At 47.4% G+C, this 15,773-nt stretch overlaps 1 protein-coding gene across 3 annotated transcripts in view; it reads right to left on the bottom strand.

Moving 5' to 3' along the window:
• The window catches only part of LOC141052331 (target of Myb1 membrane trafficking protein-like), a 140,348-nt gene that overhangs the window by 98,867 nt on the left and 25,708 nt on the right, over positions 1–15,773 (bottom strand). For 2 of the 3 annotated variants that reach the window (XM_073549546.1, XM_073549548.1), the window contains exons 2-4: positions 920–1,004; positions 766–844; positions 395–544 (exon numbers count right to left, since the gene is read on the bottom strand). In XM_073549546.1, coding sequence (XP_073405647.1) covers positions 395–544; positions 766–844; positions 920–1,004 — 314 coding nt within the window. Of the gene's footprint in view, positions 1–394; positions 545–765; positions 845–919; positions 1,005–11,900; positions 12,091–15,773 lie in introns of those variants that run through there. The other variant, XM_073549547.1, reaches the window with a different exon arrangement.

Raw genomic sequence — 15,773 nt, 5'->3', positions numbered from 1 at the left:
CATCAGAGGCAGGATTACAATGACAGGTAACACCTCTATACACAACTGATTACACAAGATCCACCAATCACAGTAGGCAATGTAACATATGACTTTTGAACATGCTCATTGGACACTAAAATACAAAAGCTAAGGTCGGGATCTGACCACTGTGGCTATGTACACGTGTTGTTTCCTAATACAATAGGAATTTAAAGAGTCTAAAATAGCCCCAGTTACCTAGTTTTATTTTTAATACTGATTGTGATATGGGGAAAAAAATTTTACAAAAATTAATCAATTTTTTTTTCTTTAAATACATTTAACACAAAAACCTGATTTATGGTAAATAATAGGTCATGTTCTGATGACACATTCCCTTTAAACACATTCCCATTGTGTGGTGTCACCGTACCTGTATCAAATTGAGCACTTTATCATGGACTATAGCCGGGGGATTATTTTTAGGCAAAATTGCCCTTACTAGCACGCCCTCCACAAATTCTTGGCTAGCTGCCAATACATGAAATCGATGGCCACAGTTCTTCACACAAGCTTCAAGTACCTGGAGGAGCGAACAACACGGGAGGGTTATTTCATGTGCAATAACTACTATAACCTAATACTATCCTATAGTATGACCTCGCTCATGACACCATGCCCCAGTATGTACGGTCAGTCAGTTTGAGAAGCTCCAGCTCCGGTGGTCCCTGCCCTCTGCACGTACTATCTGATGTCGCTGTGCTACAGGCTCCCTAAACAGGATGGAGTTGAGGTAGAACTCACCGTCAAGGCCAACATCACCTCCTGAAAGTTCTTATTCCCCACAATCCTCTTCTTTAGGGCTCTGATTGAATCTTTAGGCCTAAGAGAAAACATTGGAGTCATTGACTAGTCAAATATGTGGCATGACAGAAAACGGGGAACTTGGTGTCATTACCCTTCTTCAGTCTCATTGATAATATCACATATCTCCATGTTCAAGGCCCAGTCTTCAGAACGCAGAGATCCATCGGTTGCTTTTTCTGAAAAATAAAAATAACATTTCTTTTTTTCTAACATGTTTTTTTTAAATAGTCTCAAATTCCTGCTTTAAAAATCATCTTGTGCACATATCATTAGGAGGAACCAGACTGCTCCCGCCTCTTCTAAACTTACCTGGTCAGGTAGGGGCGTGGATTCCGCCAAACTAATCCGGTCTCAGATCTTGAAAGCACACTCCTCTGGGTATGACGGACATGCAGCATAATGACAATGTCACCCTCAGGTCCCTGTAAATCTCAGGTTATATGCGCAACGTTCGGCCTTCCCTGATCATGCACACTGGAGCTAGTTGTATGTTCCCCGACTTCATGGGCGCACTATGTCTGACAAAGGGGGCAAAATGTGTCTGAGATTTGAAGGGACCTGATTTTGACATTGTTGTTGTGCTGGATGAACTTCCAGGGAGGTGTGCTTACAAGATCCGTCTGGGGGAATTAACGCATTAACAAGATGATTTGCTTAGTGCACATAGAAATAAGTACATTGCAGAGGACAGACTACTGTAATGCAGCAATAAGCATTATAAAAAGCCATGGTGGCGGTTTAGAAGGTACTAACTGAAGAGCCCGGTTGCTATGCTCAGGTAACGCCAACTGTGGTTAGTTATAACAAATTATAATTATTATATTGCACATAAAAACATTTCACATCACATATTCAACACTACAGATTTGCAACACAAATTAACTAAACGATTACCTAAGTATTGATAGTATTTTTTTTTTCAGCTCATTCAAGAGCCTTTTGATAAACATTTTTGGTTTTTCCTTCCGATGCAAAGATGAACAGATTTTTGGCAGTTCCATCTCTTGAACAGGCCACATACAGTAGACCATGAGAAAAGCATGGAGATTGCAAATCGATCCCTACTACTTTCAAGGACTGTCCCTGAGCATTGTTAATGGACATTGCAAATGCCAGCTGAAGTGGAAACTGGAGGCGTTTAAAATCAAAGGTAAATCAGATGGATCGAGTGGAATTCTTGGAACGAAAATGTCCTCTCCTTTGGCCCACCCTGTTGCTGAGCTGTGTATCTAATCCTATCCTGTGTGATACTGTCTGCTGAGCCGTGTATCTAATCCTAACCTGTGTGATACAGTCTGCTGAGCTGTGTATCTAATCCTCTCCTGTGTGATACAGTCTGCTGAGCTGTGTATCTAATCCTCTCCTGTGTGATACAGTCTGCTGAGCTGTGTATCTAATCCTATCCTGTGTGATACTGTGTGCTGAGCCGTGTATCTAATCCTATCCTGTGTGATACTGTGTGCTGAGCCGTGTATCTAATCCTATCCTGTGTGATACTGTCTGCTGAGCCGTGTAGCTAATCCTAACCTGTGTGATACAGTCTGCTGAGCTGTGTATCTAATCCTCTCCTGTGTGATAGTCTGCTGAGCTGTGTATCTAATCCTCTCCTGTGTGATACAGTCTGCTGAGCTGTGTATCTAATCCTCTCCTGTGTGATACAGTCTGCTGAGCTGTGTATCTAATCCTATCCTGTGTGATACTGTGTGCTGAGCCGTGTATCTAATCCTATCCTGAGTGATACTGTGTGCTGAGCCGTGTATCTAATCCTATCCTGTGTAATACTGTATGCTGAGCCATGTATCTAATCCTCTCCTGTGTGATAAAGTCTGCTGAGCTGTGTATCTAATCCTATCCTGTGTAATACCATCTGCTGAGCTGTGTATATAATCAAATCCTGTGTGTTTCTGTGTGCTGAGCCGTGTATCTAATCCTATCCTGTGATACTGACTGCTGAGCCGTGTATCTAATCCTCAGCTGTGTAATACTGTCTGCTGACTCGTGTATCTATTCCTATCCTGTTTGATACTGTGTGCTGAGCTGTGTATCTAATCCTATCCTGTGTGATACTGGGCTGTGTATCTAATCCTATCTTGTGTGATACTGACTGCTGAGCCGTGTATCTAATCCTCAGCTGTGTAATACTGACTGCTGAGCCATGTATCTAATCCTAGCCTGTGTGATACTGACTGCTGAACCGTGTATCTAATCCTATCCTGTGTGATACAGTCTGCTGAGCCATGTATCTAATCCTATCCTGTGTTATATTGGGCTGTGTATCTAATCACAGCCTGTGTGATACTGACTGCAGAACCGTGTATCTAATCCTATCCTGTGTGATACTGTGTTCTGAGTCATGTATCTAATCCTATCCTGTGTTATACTGACTGCTGAACCGTGTATCTAATCCTATCCTGTGTGATACTGTGTTCTGAGTCGTGTATCTAATCCTATCCTGTGTTATACTGACTGCTGAACCGTGTATCTAATCCCAGCCTGTGCGATACTCTCTGCTGAGCCTTGTATCTAATCCTATCCTGTCTGATACTGTGTGCTGAACTGTGTATCTAATCATATCCTGTGTGATACTGGACTGTGTATCTAATCCTTTCCTGTGTGATACTGGGCTGCGTATCTAATCCTGTCCTGTGTGATACTGGACTGTGTATCTAATCCTTTCCTGTGTGATACTGGGCTGCGTATCTAATCCTGTCCTGTGTGATACTGGGCTGTGTATCTAATCCTATCCTGAGTGATACTGGGCTTCCCCTGGACTCCCCCTGCAATTTGTGTCAGAGGGTGGTCTGTGTTGGCACGGTAATAAATTGTGTTATTTCCAGCTTTACAGAAGGACGATAACACCATAGAAATGATAAGAATAATAGGCCTCAGTTACCAAAACTGTCTACAAGCAAAACTGTTGCTCATAGCAACCAATCATAGCTCAGCTTTCATCTGTTAAACAACTCTGGTGAAATGAAAGATGATTAGTGATTGGTTACAAGGAAAACTGTTGCTCAAAGCAACCAATCACAGCTCAGCTTTCATCTTTTATACAGCCTCTGGTGAAAAGAAAGATGCTTAGTGATTAGTTGCTATGTGGAGTGGCCGTGGCTTGATACACACACACATACATACACACACTCAGTTTTATTTACCTATAGATAGGAGAACTGACAGGCTCACTGTTAGGGCTGGCGGAACGCACCAAATTATAAATAATAGTAGGTGCGTTCGCAGCCCGGGGTCCACCGTGCAGAGGTGGTACACTGCTGCTAGGTAATGGCGGAAGAATAGAGCGGCGTGAAAACAGTCACACGTGGGTTACGTCACCCAGTGTGCACAGGAGCGAACTCTGATGACTCACAGAGCCGTACAGCCGCTGAACGCAAATACCGGAGCCTGTTTAGCTCACAGAGCCCGGCCAAAAAGCGCACAGACAGCGGCCACAGAACTCTACCACAAGGACACGGGGTTAGCGGTTCCTCTAGGCCCTCTGAGCGCACGGCGTCGCTGCCGCGAACGCCACTATAGACGCTGGCTACGGAGTGTGGAGCACGTGCACTGAGGCGTGCCGAGTCACTGATGGGGACTAATGCCTGACTCCGACTCTGCTCTACCTACACCTAAGCCTGGGCGCTAGCAGACTAGGCTGCACAACACATGCGTACCAAGGGTAGGGGTTTCATAATGAGTCAGTCACCAGAGACATTCATACGTGCATACATCACTCACTCCTCATAGTCTGAAAATACAGTGTATCCTAGCGCATGGCCGAGCGGCCATGCGAACCTCTTATAGCCGCGAGCGTCCGGACCTTCCTGGCTTCTCGGATGGGCCAATCCGAACAGGAGCAGGACCTGAACATGTGACCTTCGATCTCCAACGGGAGATCACTCCACGGGCATGCTCAGTGGCCCGACATGAGGACTTAGTCCCTGGAGAATCTCGCTGCTGAGCAGCCTGCATTGCCATAGCTGTGCCAGAGGTGGCAGCAGCAAGCAAACCCACGGAGGTGGTCTGGGCAGAGCACCGGGACAGACGAGTTTGCTGAGCAACCTCCTCTGCGGCTGGGGAGGAATGGGAGACCGCCGGGAGCAGGGCTCGGGATTCCCGCTGTGCGGCAACAGGAACCTGACGCCTAACATTACCCCCCCCTCCTAGGGCCCCCCCTCGCCGAGCCTCGCGCCGCACAAATTCCGCAATGAGAAGTGGAGCGTGGATGTTCTTCCCTGGCTCCCAGGACCGAGCCTCTGGACCATGACCCTTACAATCCACCAAATAAAACTTTTTGCCCCGCATCATCTTGCATCCCACAATGGCACTGACCTCAAACTCGTCAGACGACAGGTCTGATGTCCCCGGCAGATGGCTCAGAAAACCGGGACATGTGAACCGGCTTAAGGAGGGACACATGAAACGTGTCAGAAATAGCCAAGTGTGGTGGAAGGGCCAGGCGGTAGACCACAGGATTGATCTGCTCGAGGACCTTGAAAGGACCAATATAGCGTGGTGCGAACTTAGCGGATTCAGCCCGCAGCCTGATGTTTCGGGCAGAAAGCCACACTAAGTCACCAGGGGCGAAGGTCAGAGCAGGACGCCTGTGTGCGTCAGCGGAGGCCCTCATTCTCTCCTTGGAGGCCCGGATAGCATCCTGCGTGCGATCCCAAATGTCACGTACCTCCACCGCCCAGTCTGCCACCCTAGTTGGTGGATGACACGGGCATGGGCACGGGGACGCGCGGATGCTGGCCGTAATTTAAGAGGAATGGGGTCTGACCGGAGGAGTCAGCCACAGCGTTGTTCAAAGCAAACTCCGCCCACGGCAGCAAGGATGCCCAGTCATCCTGCATGGCCGAGACAAAATGTTGCAGATATGTCACCAGGGTCTGGTTGACTCTCTCAACCAACCCATTCGTCTCGGGATGATAGGCCGAGGAGAGATTTAGCTCGATGCTGAGCAGAGAACAGAGCTCTCTCCAGAACCGAGATGCAAACTGAGGACCCCGGTCGCTGACAATCTTATCCGGCAAGCCGTGCAGGCGGAAGACATGTTCAATAAACAACACTGCCATGTCCCATGCAGAAGGCAGCCGCGAGAGTGGCACCTGATGCACCATCTTGGAGAAATGATCGGTGACCACCCAAATGAAGGTGCTGCCACTGGACTTGGGCAGACCCACCACAAAGTCCATAACGACCATCTCCCAGGGCCTGTCCGCTACCGGCAGGGGATAGAGTAACCCAGCGGGCCGCTGCCAAGAGGACCAATTCTGGGTGCAAGAGACGCACGCCTGAATATAGTCCCTGACGTCACGGGCCATATGCGGCCATCAGTATGTCCTTGCCAGGAGATCAGAGGTCCGTTTGGTCCCAAAATGTCCCCCCACCCTGGATGAATGAGCCCAAGAGAGGACCTCCCGTCGCAGATGGGCAGGGACAAAAGTCTTGCCCGGAGGTACCGACTTAAGAGCAACCGGTCCTCAGGCTCTCCAATGAGACTATCAGCCGAGGCTCCTACTCCTCCGATGACACCACGGAGCGAGAAAGAGCGTCGGCCTGGACGTTCTTCTCCCCGGAGAGAAAATGCAGGGTGAAATGGAATCGGGAGAAGAACAAGGACCATCTGGCCTGGCGAGAATTCAGCCGCTGGGCTGTCTGTAGATAGACCAAATTTTTGTGGTCGGTGAACACCTGGAAAGTGTGGCGAGCCCCCCCCAGGAGGTGTCTCCACTCTGAGAAGGCCAGCTTCATTGCTAGCAACTCCCTGTCCCCGATGGAATAATTCCTCTCCGCCGGTGTGAAGGTCTTAGAGAAGAAGCATGGGTGCTTCCGACCTTGCGAGTCCTTCTGGAACAGGACCGCTCCAGCACCGACGGAAGAGGCATCCACCTCCAGAATGAAGGGCTTAACTACATCGGGGCGATGTAGAATGGGAGCGCTAGCGAAGTGGGATTTAATAGAAGCGAAGGCCTTGGAGACAGTTTCCGACTACAGTTTGGGGTTTGCACACCTCTTGGTGAGGGCTACCAAGGACGCTAATAAAGTTGAGAAAAGGTGAATGAATTGGCGATAGTAATTTATGAACCCCATAACGCGCTGCACCGCTTTGAGAGAATGGGGTTCTTGCCAATCCATCACCGCCTGTAGTTTGCCAGGATCCATGGCCAAACCCTGGGGAGAGATGATGTAGCCCAGGAAAGGCAAGGACTCCTGCTCAAACACACATTTCTCCAACTTGGCATAAAGGGAGTTTGCCCGCAGGAGATTGAAAACTTTGCAAACATCTCTCCGGTGGGAGTCAGTATCTGGAGAGTAAATGAGAATATCGTCCAGATAGACTACTACCGAGGTGGTAAGCATATCCCAGAAGATATCGTTCACAAAGTCTTGGAAGACGGCTGGAGCATTACATAGCCCGAAGGGCATCACCAGGTATTCATAGTGCCTGTCTCTGGTGTTAAATGCCGTCTTCCATTCGTCCCCATCACAGATGCGAATCAGGTTATAGGCTCCCCGCAGATCAAGCTTAGTAAACACACTCGCTCCCCATAGCCTATCAAACAGTTCCGATATCAGGGGCAGAGGATATTTGTTCTTAACGGTTATGGCGTTAAGACCCCTGTAATCGATGCACGGACGTAATTCTCCATTCTTCTTTTGGACAAAGAAGAATCCCGCTCCCGCCGGGGACACCGACTTCCTAATAATTCCTCTTGCCAGATTCTCCCTGATATACTGAGACATGGCCTCTGTCTCTGGGAGAGATAGGGGGTAGACTCGACCCCGAGGAGGCTCAGCACCGGGCAAGAGCAGTCGTAATGGCGGTGCGGCGGAAGGGTCTCTGCCGCCTTCTTGGAGAAAACGTCTGCATACTGCTGATACGGCTTGGGAAGCGAGGAGAGATCTGTGGGAACCTCAGAGGTAGCGACCTGTACGCAGTCCCTCAGACACCTACCCTCGCAGGACTTGCTCCAACCGAGGATTTTTCCCGAGGACCACTCTATGTGAGGAGAGTGAAATCGTAGCCAGAGATCCCCTAGGAGGACTTGGTCGATACCTTCGGGCATAACAAGAAGAGACAGCATCTCCTGATGAGGAGACAGTGAGAGTCTCAGTGGAGCTGTTTGGTGGGTGATTTGGGACGGGAGTGTCGCACCATTCACCACTCTGATAGTGACTGGCTGAGGCAGCAGGACCAGGGGGATTGCGTGTTGTTGAGCGAAGGCAGACGACATGAAATTGCCCTCCGCCCCAGAGTCCACGCAAACCTCCACAATCAGAGTGGAGGAATTGAACTCTAACGCCCCTTTAAACAGAAGCTTGGTGGAGAAAGTCGCTGTGTTTAGAAGGCCCCCTCTGATAACCACTAGACGTGAGAGTTTCCCGACCGCTGTGGGCACTGGCTAGCAACGTGCCCAGTCGGCCGACAACGGAAACAGACTGGAGATACCCGTGCAGGCCGGGACTTGGACCCCGTGCGGGACACCTCCATGGCCTCTGGAGGCTCGGGCGGCTGACCAGGAGATTCCAGCGGTCTAGCAAAGTTTGGAGCCAACCTATATCGTTGGCTGGACTTGGAGCGCTCCAGCCCTCGCTCGGTGAAGCGAACGTTAATTCGGGTGGAGACCGTAATGAGTTCCTCCAAAGTGGTGGGCACCTCCCTGGTAGCCATGGCATCTTTGACATGATCAGCTAGGCCTCTCCAGAATATAGGTATGAGAACCTTATCTGGCCACTCCAGCTCAGAGGCCAGAGTTCTGAAGAGGATGGCATACTGGTTGACCAGAGACGGACCCTGAGTTAGGGCCAGCAACTGCAGTGCGGTGTCGTGCGTGACCCGAGGTCCCAGGAACACCTGCTTCAGAGTGAGCAGAAAATGGGTGGCACTCTGTACCAAGGGATCCTCACGCTCCCACAGCGGGGAGGCCCACTTCAAGGCCCTGCCCGACAGGAGGGAGATGATAAATCCCACCTTGGCCCGCTCAGAGGGAAATCGTGTGGAGAGCAACTCCAGGTGAATGGAGCACTGACTCACGAAACCCCTGCATGATGCACTATCACCCGAGAAATTCTCGGGCAGCGGGAGGCGAGACAAGGTCGGGGCAGGGCTGGCTGTGGAGACACGGGCGACAGCCTCTGTAGCTGCTTGAACAGCGACCGAGGTAACATCTGCAGCTGAGGTGGAACGCTCTAGCTCTGCCAACCTACCCTCCAGCTGCCGGATGTACCTGTGCAGTCGTTGTTTGTCCGCCATTACTAGCCAGACCCTGGCGCTAGGATATTGTTAGAGCTGGCGGAACGCACCAAATTATAAATAATAGTAGGTGCGTTCGCAGCCCGGGGTCCACCGTGCAGAGGTGGTACACTGCTGCTAGGTAATGGCGGAAGAATAGAGCGGCAGCGGCGTGAAAACAGTCACACGTGGGTTACGTCACCCAGTGTGAACAGGAGCGAACTCTGTTGACTCACCGAGCCGCACAGCCGCTGAACGCAAATACTGGAGCCTGTTTAGCTCACAGAGCCCGGCCAATAGGCGCACAGACAGCGGCCACAGAACTCTACCCCAAGGACACGAGGTTAGCGTTCCTATAGGCCCTCTAAGCGCATGGCGTCGCTGCCGCGAACGCCGCTATAGATGCTGGCTACGGAGTGTGGAGCACGTGCACTGAGGCGTGCCAAGTCACTGATGGGGACTAATGCCTGACTCTGACTGTGCCCTACCTACACCTAAGCCTGGGCGCTAGCAGGCTAGGCTGCACAACACATGCGTACCAAGGGTAGGGGATTCATAATGAGTCAGTCACCAGAGACATTCATACGTGCATACATCACTCACTCCTCATAGTCTGAAAATACAGTGTATCCTAGCGCATGGCCGAGCGGCCATGCGAACCTTTTATAGCCGCGAGCGTCCGGGACCTTCCTGGCTTCTCGGATGGGCCAATCCGAACAGGAGCAGGACCTGAACACGTGACCTTCGATCTCCAATGGGAGATCACGCCACGGGCATGCTCAGTGGCCCGACATGAGGACTCAGTCCCTGGAGAATCTTGCTGCTGAGCAGCCTGCATTGCCATAGCTGTGCCATTGGTGGCAGCAGCAAGCAAACCCACGGAGGTGGTCTGGGCAGAGCGCCGGGATCGATGAGTTTGCTGAGCAACCTCCTCTGCGGCTGGGGAGGAATGGGAGACCGCCAGGAGCAGGGCTCGGGATTCCCGCTGTGCAGCAACATCCAAGTCTATGGTTGTCGGAAACTGTGCAAACAAGCATCTGTTAAAGGGGTGTTCTCATGTTATTAAATTAGTTAGACAGCATGAAAATAAGCAAGTTTGCAATTGACTTGCTTTTTCTACCTGCTTTTGTTCTCCTGCAATGAGAGCTTTTATCCTACATAGTGTACAGCTTTTTCCATTGAGCTCAGCCTGGATGAGTATTCACAGTAGTTAACATTCTAGGAGAGGAGTTAACTCCTAAGATCCAATCCAATAGTCTCCAGCTCATTGATTTCTATACAGCAGTTAGCTGCTCTCCTCCTCTATTCCACTCAGCTGCTGACAAGCTGTCATTACAAATCTTGCAAAATGAACAGCACCCACCACATATAACTTCCAGAGCAGTTCTCCACATCATGGCTCTCATTTTCCTAAGCAGTGTGCTTGTTCAAATGCTGTTATCTCAGTATGTAAGTATTATAACAGTGTCGACTCTGTAAAAAAACACCGATAGCTGAATGTGTTACAGTAGAATTACAAAGCTCAGCACAAGTTCTGCTACTCATCAGAACTGTCAGTCAAGAACAGTGCCCCCCCCCCCCCAAACCCAGAAACCATTATGGAGACTGCAGAGCTGATGAATGCACATGTCCTTTTAAACGGATATGGCATGAGCGGTTTAATCTCTTATTATATAGATGGTAAATGGATGCCGTTACAGCCTTGGAGAGTGGAGTTAAAGGGATGCAGAACAGCAGCACCCATCATCAATAAGTAATAGTGGCATCCATTTAGCAGACAAGTCATGAAAAGCTATGGCTGATACCATTGGCATCAGCCACCCCTGCACTAAGCATCCAACCCAGCCTTTAAGGGTTAACATCCCAGGAGTCATCTGTTCCCTTTATTACGGTTATCGGCAGCTTTGCCGCAGTTTACAGAGGTGACCTTTAAATAGCACATCATCACATAGCACGAACATGGTAAATTCGGCAGATTGCATCCTGGAAGGAGCGTGCGATGCCTCCATATCGCTCAGCGCAGGAATCCAGCACAACATTACTGATTAGTACAGTCTGCGGGATTCAGCTGACACAGGACGAATGAAAGGCATTTAAACCACCGTGGTTAACCTTACCACGCCCCGTGCGGGAAAAAGCGCCTTCATTTCCTTTTGGCAAAGACTCTTGGACCATGACATCTCTCCAAACTAAAGCCTGGACTGGCGGCACCACCCGAAGACATTCCGGGACCCCCATCGTCCCAGACGCACAAGTGCAATGCATGGGGAGCGGACGAAGACATGTCAGAAAGCCAGTGACCAAAAATGAAGTAAACAGTTCCCTGTCCTCAAATACTAAAGAAAAAAATATGGATCTAAAAGGTTAGTTAAGAACGGAGTAAAGCAACCAAGGGGTGGCCATTGAAGAGTACGCTATGAAAACAGTTAAAAAGAATCTGTCAATAGGTTTTTGCAACCACACCTGAGAGCAGCATGATGTAGGGGAAGAGACCCTGATTCCAGTGATGTGTCACTTACTGGGCTGCTTGCTGCAGTTTTCATAAAATCACAGTTTTTTACTTCTGATCTACCAGTTCTCTAAATGCTGAGCTGTGTATAATCCTGCCCACACCACTCACTGGCAGATTTCTGTGTATACTGTGCATAGGCAGAAAGCTGCCAATCAGTGGTGGTGGCGGCAGGGCTATACAGAGCTCATGATGTGGAGGACTACATGGCAGCAGGTTTAATAGTCCTCAAATGATAATCTCCTGCTGATAAAACTGTGATTTTATCTCGATTATAGCAATCAGCCCAGTGACACTATGTACAACCCCTGGCAAAAATTATGGACTCACCGGCCTTGGAGGATGTTCATTCAGTTGTTTCATTTTGTAGAAAAAAAGCAGATCACAGACATGGCACAAAACTAAAGTCAATTCAAATGGCAACTTTCTGGCTTTAAGAAACACTAAAAGAAATCAAGAACAAAAACTGTGACAGTCAGTAATGGTTACTTTTTCAAACCAAGCATAGGGGAAAAATTATGGAATCATGAAAAACAAAGAAACAAAAAACACTCCAACACATCACTAGTATTTTGTTGCGCCACCTCTGGCTTTTATAACAGCTTTCAGTCTCTGAGGCATGGACTTAATGAGTGTCACACAGGACTCTTCATCAATCTGGCTCCAACTTTCTCTGATTGCTGTTGCCAGATCAGCTTTGCAGGTTGGAGCCTGGTCATGGACCGTTTTCTTCAACTTCCACCAAAGATTTTCAATTGGATTGAGATCCAGACTTTTTGCAGGCCATGCCATTGACCTTATGTGTCTTTTTTCAAGGAATGCTTTCACAGTTTTTGCTCTATGGTAGGATGCATTCATCATCCCCAAACATCCTTTCAAATGATGGGATAAGAAAAGTGCACTGCCTGTGACAGATCGCTGATCTGTCACAGTGATCTGTGATGTGACAGATCAGCGATCTGTCACAGGACAGTGATGTCCCACCTGGGACTATTTAATAAAGTTAAAAAAAAAATTAAAAAAAAAAGTGTTAAAATAATTAAAAAAAAAAATCGCCAAATAAATTAGAAAAAAAATATATATATTCCCCCAATAAATCCATTTTTTGGAAATGAAAAAAAAAAAAAAACCAATAAAAGTACACATATTAGGTATCGCCGCGTCCGTAATGACCCGCCCTATAAAACTGTCCCATTAGTTAACCCCTTTAGCGAACCCCTTAAAAAATAAAAATAAAAAACGAAGCAAAAAAATAATGATTTATTATCATACTGCCAAACAAAAAGTGTAATCACGCGCGATCAAAAAGACGCATATAAATATCCATGGTACCGCTGAAAACGTCGTCTTGTCCCGCAAAAAACGAGCCGCCAAACAGCATCATCAGCGAAAAAATAAAAAAGTTATAGCTCGCAGAATAAAGCGATGCAAAAATAATTATTTTTTATATAAAATAGTTTTCATTGCATAAAACAGAAAAAACATAAAAAAACGACCTAAATGAGGTATCGCTGTAACCGTACTGATCCGAAGAATAAAACCGCTTTATCAATTTTACCGCACGCGGAACGGTGTAAACGCACCCTCCCAAAAGAAATTCATGAAACGCTGGTTTTTGTTCATTCTGCGTCCCAAAAATCGGAATAAAAAGCGATCAGAAAATGTCACGTGCCCGAAAATGGTACCAATAAAAACATCAACTCGTCCCGCAAAAAATAAGACCTCACATGACTCGGTGGGTCAAAATACGGAAAAATTATAGCTCTCAATATGTGGTGATGCAAAAACTATTTTTACAATAAAAAGCGTCTTTTAGCGTGTGACAGCTGCCAAACATAAAAACCGCCACAAATAGTAAATCAAACCCCCCGTTATCACCCCCTTAGTTAGGGAAAAATAATAAAACTAAAAGAAAATGTATTTATTTCCATTTTCCCATTAGGGTTAGGGCTAGGGTTAGGGCTGAGATTAGGGTTAGGGGGTGTGTTGGGGTTCGGGTTGGAGTTAGAATTGGGGGTTTCCACTGTTTGGGCACATCAGGGGCTCTCCAAATGCAACATGGCGTCTGATCTCAATTCCAGCCAATTCTGAGTTGAAAAAGTCAAATGGTGCTCCTTCCCTTCCAAGCTCTGCCATGCGCTCAAACAGTGTTTTACCCCCACATGTAGGGTATCAGCCTACTCAGGACAAATTGCAAAACAATTTTTGGGGTCCAATTTCTCCTGTTACCCTTAGGAAAATAAAAAAATTGGGGGCAAAAATATCATTTTTGTGGAAAAAAATGATTTTTTTATTTTCACGTCCGAGTGTTATAAACTTCTGTGAAGCACTTGAGGGTTCAAAGTGCTCACCACACATCTAGATAAGTTCCGTGGGGGTCTAGTGTCCAAAATGGGGTCACTTGTGGGGAGTTTCAATAGTTTAGGTACATCAGGGGCTCTCCAAACGCACATGACACCCGCAGACCATTCCATCAAAGTCTGCATTCCAAAAAGTCACTGCTTCCCTTCCGAGCCCCGACGTGTGTCCATACAGTAGTTTTCTCCCACATATGGGGTGTCAGCGTACTCAGGACAAATTGGACAACAACTTTTGGGGTCCAATTTCTCCTGTTACCCTTGGGAAAATGAAAAAATTGGGGACTAATTGATCATGTTTGTGGAAAAAATACGATTTTTTTATTTTCATGCCCGGGCATTATAAACTTCTGTGAAGCCCTTGGGGGTTCAAAGTGCTCACCACACATCTAGATAAGTTCCTTAGGGGGTCTAGTTTTCAAAATGGGGTCATTTGTGGGGGGTTTCCACTGTTTAGGTACATTAGGGGCTCTCCAAAGGCAACATGACACCCGCAGACCATTCCATCAAAGTCTGCATTCCAAAACGTCACTACTTCCCTTCCGAGCCCCGACGTGTGCCCATACAGTAGTTTTCTCCCACATATGGGGTGTCAGCATACTCAGGACAAATTGGACAACAACTTTTGGGGTCCAATTTCTCCTGGTACCCTTGGGAAAATAAAAAAATGGTGACTAAAAGATCATGTTTGTGGAAAAAATACAAATTTTTTATTTTCACGCCCGGGCGTTATAAACTTCTGTGAAGCACTGGGGGGTTCAAAGTGCTCACCACACATCTAGATAAGTTCCTTGGGGGGTCTAGTTTACAAAATGGTGTCATTTGTGGGGGGGTTCCACTGTTTAGGTACATCAGGGGTTTTCCAATCACGACATGGTGTCCGATCTCAATTCCAGCCAAAAACGTCAAATGGCGCTGTTTCCCTTCCGAGCTCTGCCATGCGCCCAAATAGTGGTTTACCCCCACATGTGGAGTATCAGCGTACTCAGGACAAATTGCACAATAACATTTAGGGTCCTGTTACCCTTGGAAAAATAAGAATTGAGGGTGAAAAGATCATTTTTGTGGAAAAAATATGATTTTTTAATTGTATGGCTTTATGTTATAAACATCTGTGAAGCCCATGGGGGTTCAAAGTTCTCACCACACATCTAGATAAGTTCCTTAGGGGGTCTAGTTTCCAAAATGGTGTCATTTGTGGGGGGTTTCCACTGTTTTGGTACATCAGGGGTTTTCCAATCGCGACATGGTGTCCGATCTCAATTCCAGCCAAAAACGTCAAATGGCGCTGCTTCCCTTCCGAGCTCTGCCATGCGCCCAAATAGTGGTTTACCCCCACATGTGGGGTATCAGCGTACTCATGAGAAATTGCCTCCTTACTTTCCAGTTTCACATGTAGCATAGTGGACTAATACCATGAGTTATATCCTCTGAGGCAAGTTCTTATCCACCCCAGGACTCGAAAGCCATTTTTTAATCTTTTACCTCGTGATCCCCCCCGTGTCTTTTTATTTTTTAATCACGTTTTTTATACCAACACTCTTTTTATGGCATTTTAAACATCGTTTTTAATATGGTTGTAATAAAGTTTTATTGTTTTGTTTGATTCATGTATATGTATCCATGCTGACGTGTCACCTCACTATTCTTGGCGCCTCCCCCTTTTTTTTTCTTTTTTTTTATGTGTATATATACCCCTGCAATGAACTTCTGTAACATGCCCTGATGAAGTGAGCTGGGCCTGGCTCAGGAAACGCGTTGGCAATAAAGATACCTTGAATTCTACCACAGCAGCGCAGTCTCTTATTGCACTACCAGCCTTCTCTTTGGTTTAAATGTAACCATT

The sequence above is a fragment of the Dendrobates tinctorius genome, unplaced genomic scaffold, assembly GCF_039654945.1.
Source record: "Dendrobates tinctorius isolate UK_male_01 unplaced genomic scaffold, ASM3965494v1 ptg000159l, whole genome shotgun sequence".
Lineage (NCBI taxonomy): Eukaryota > Metazoa > Chordata > Amphibia > Anura > Dendrobatidae > Dendrobates > Dendrobates tinctorius.
Note: the sequence above shows the minus strand (reverse complement) of the source record. Positions and strands in the feature narration are given on the sequence as shown.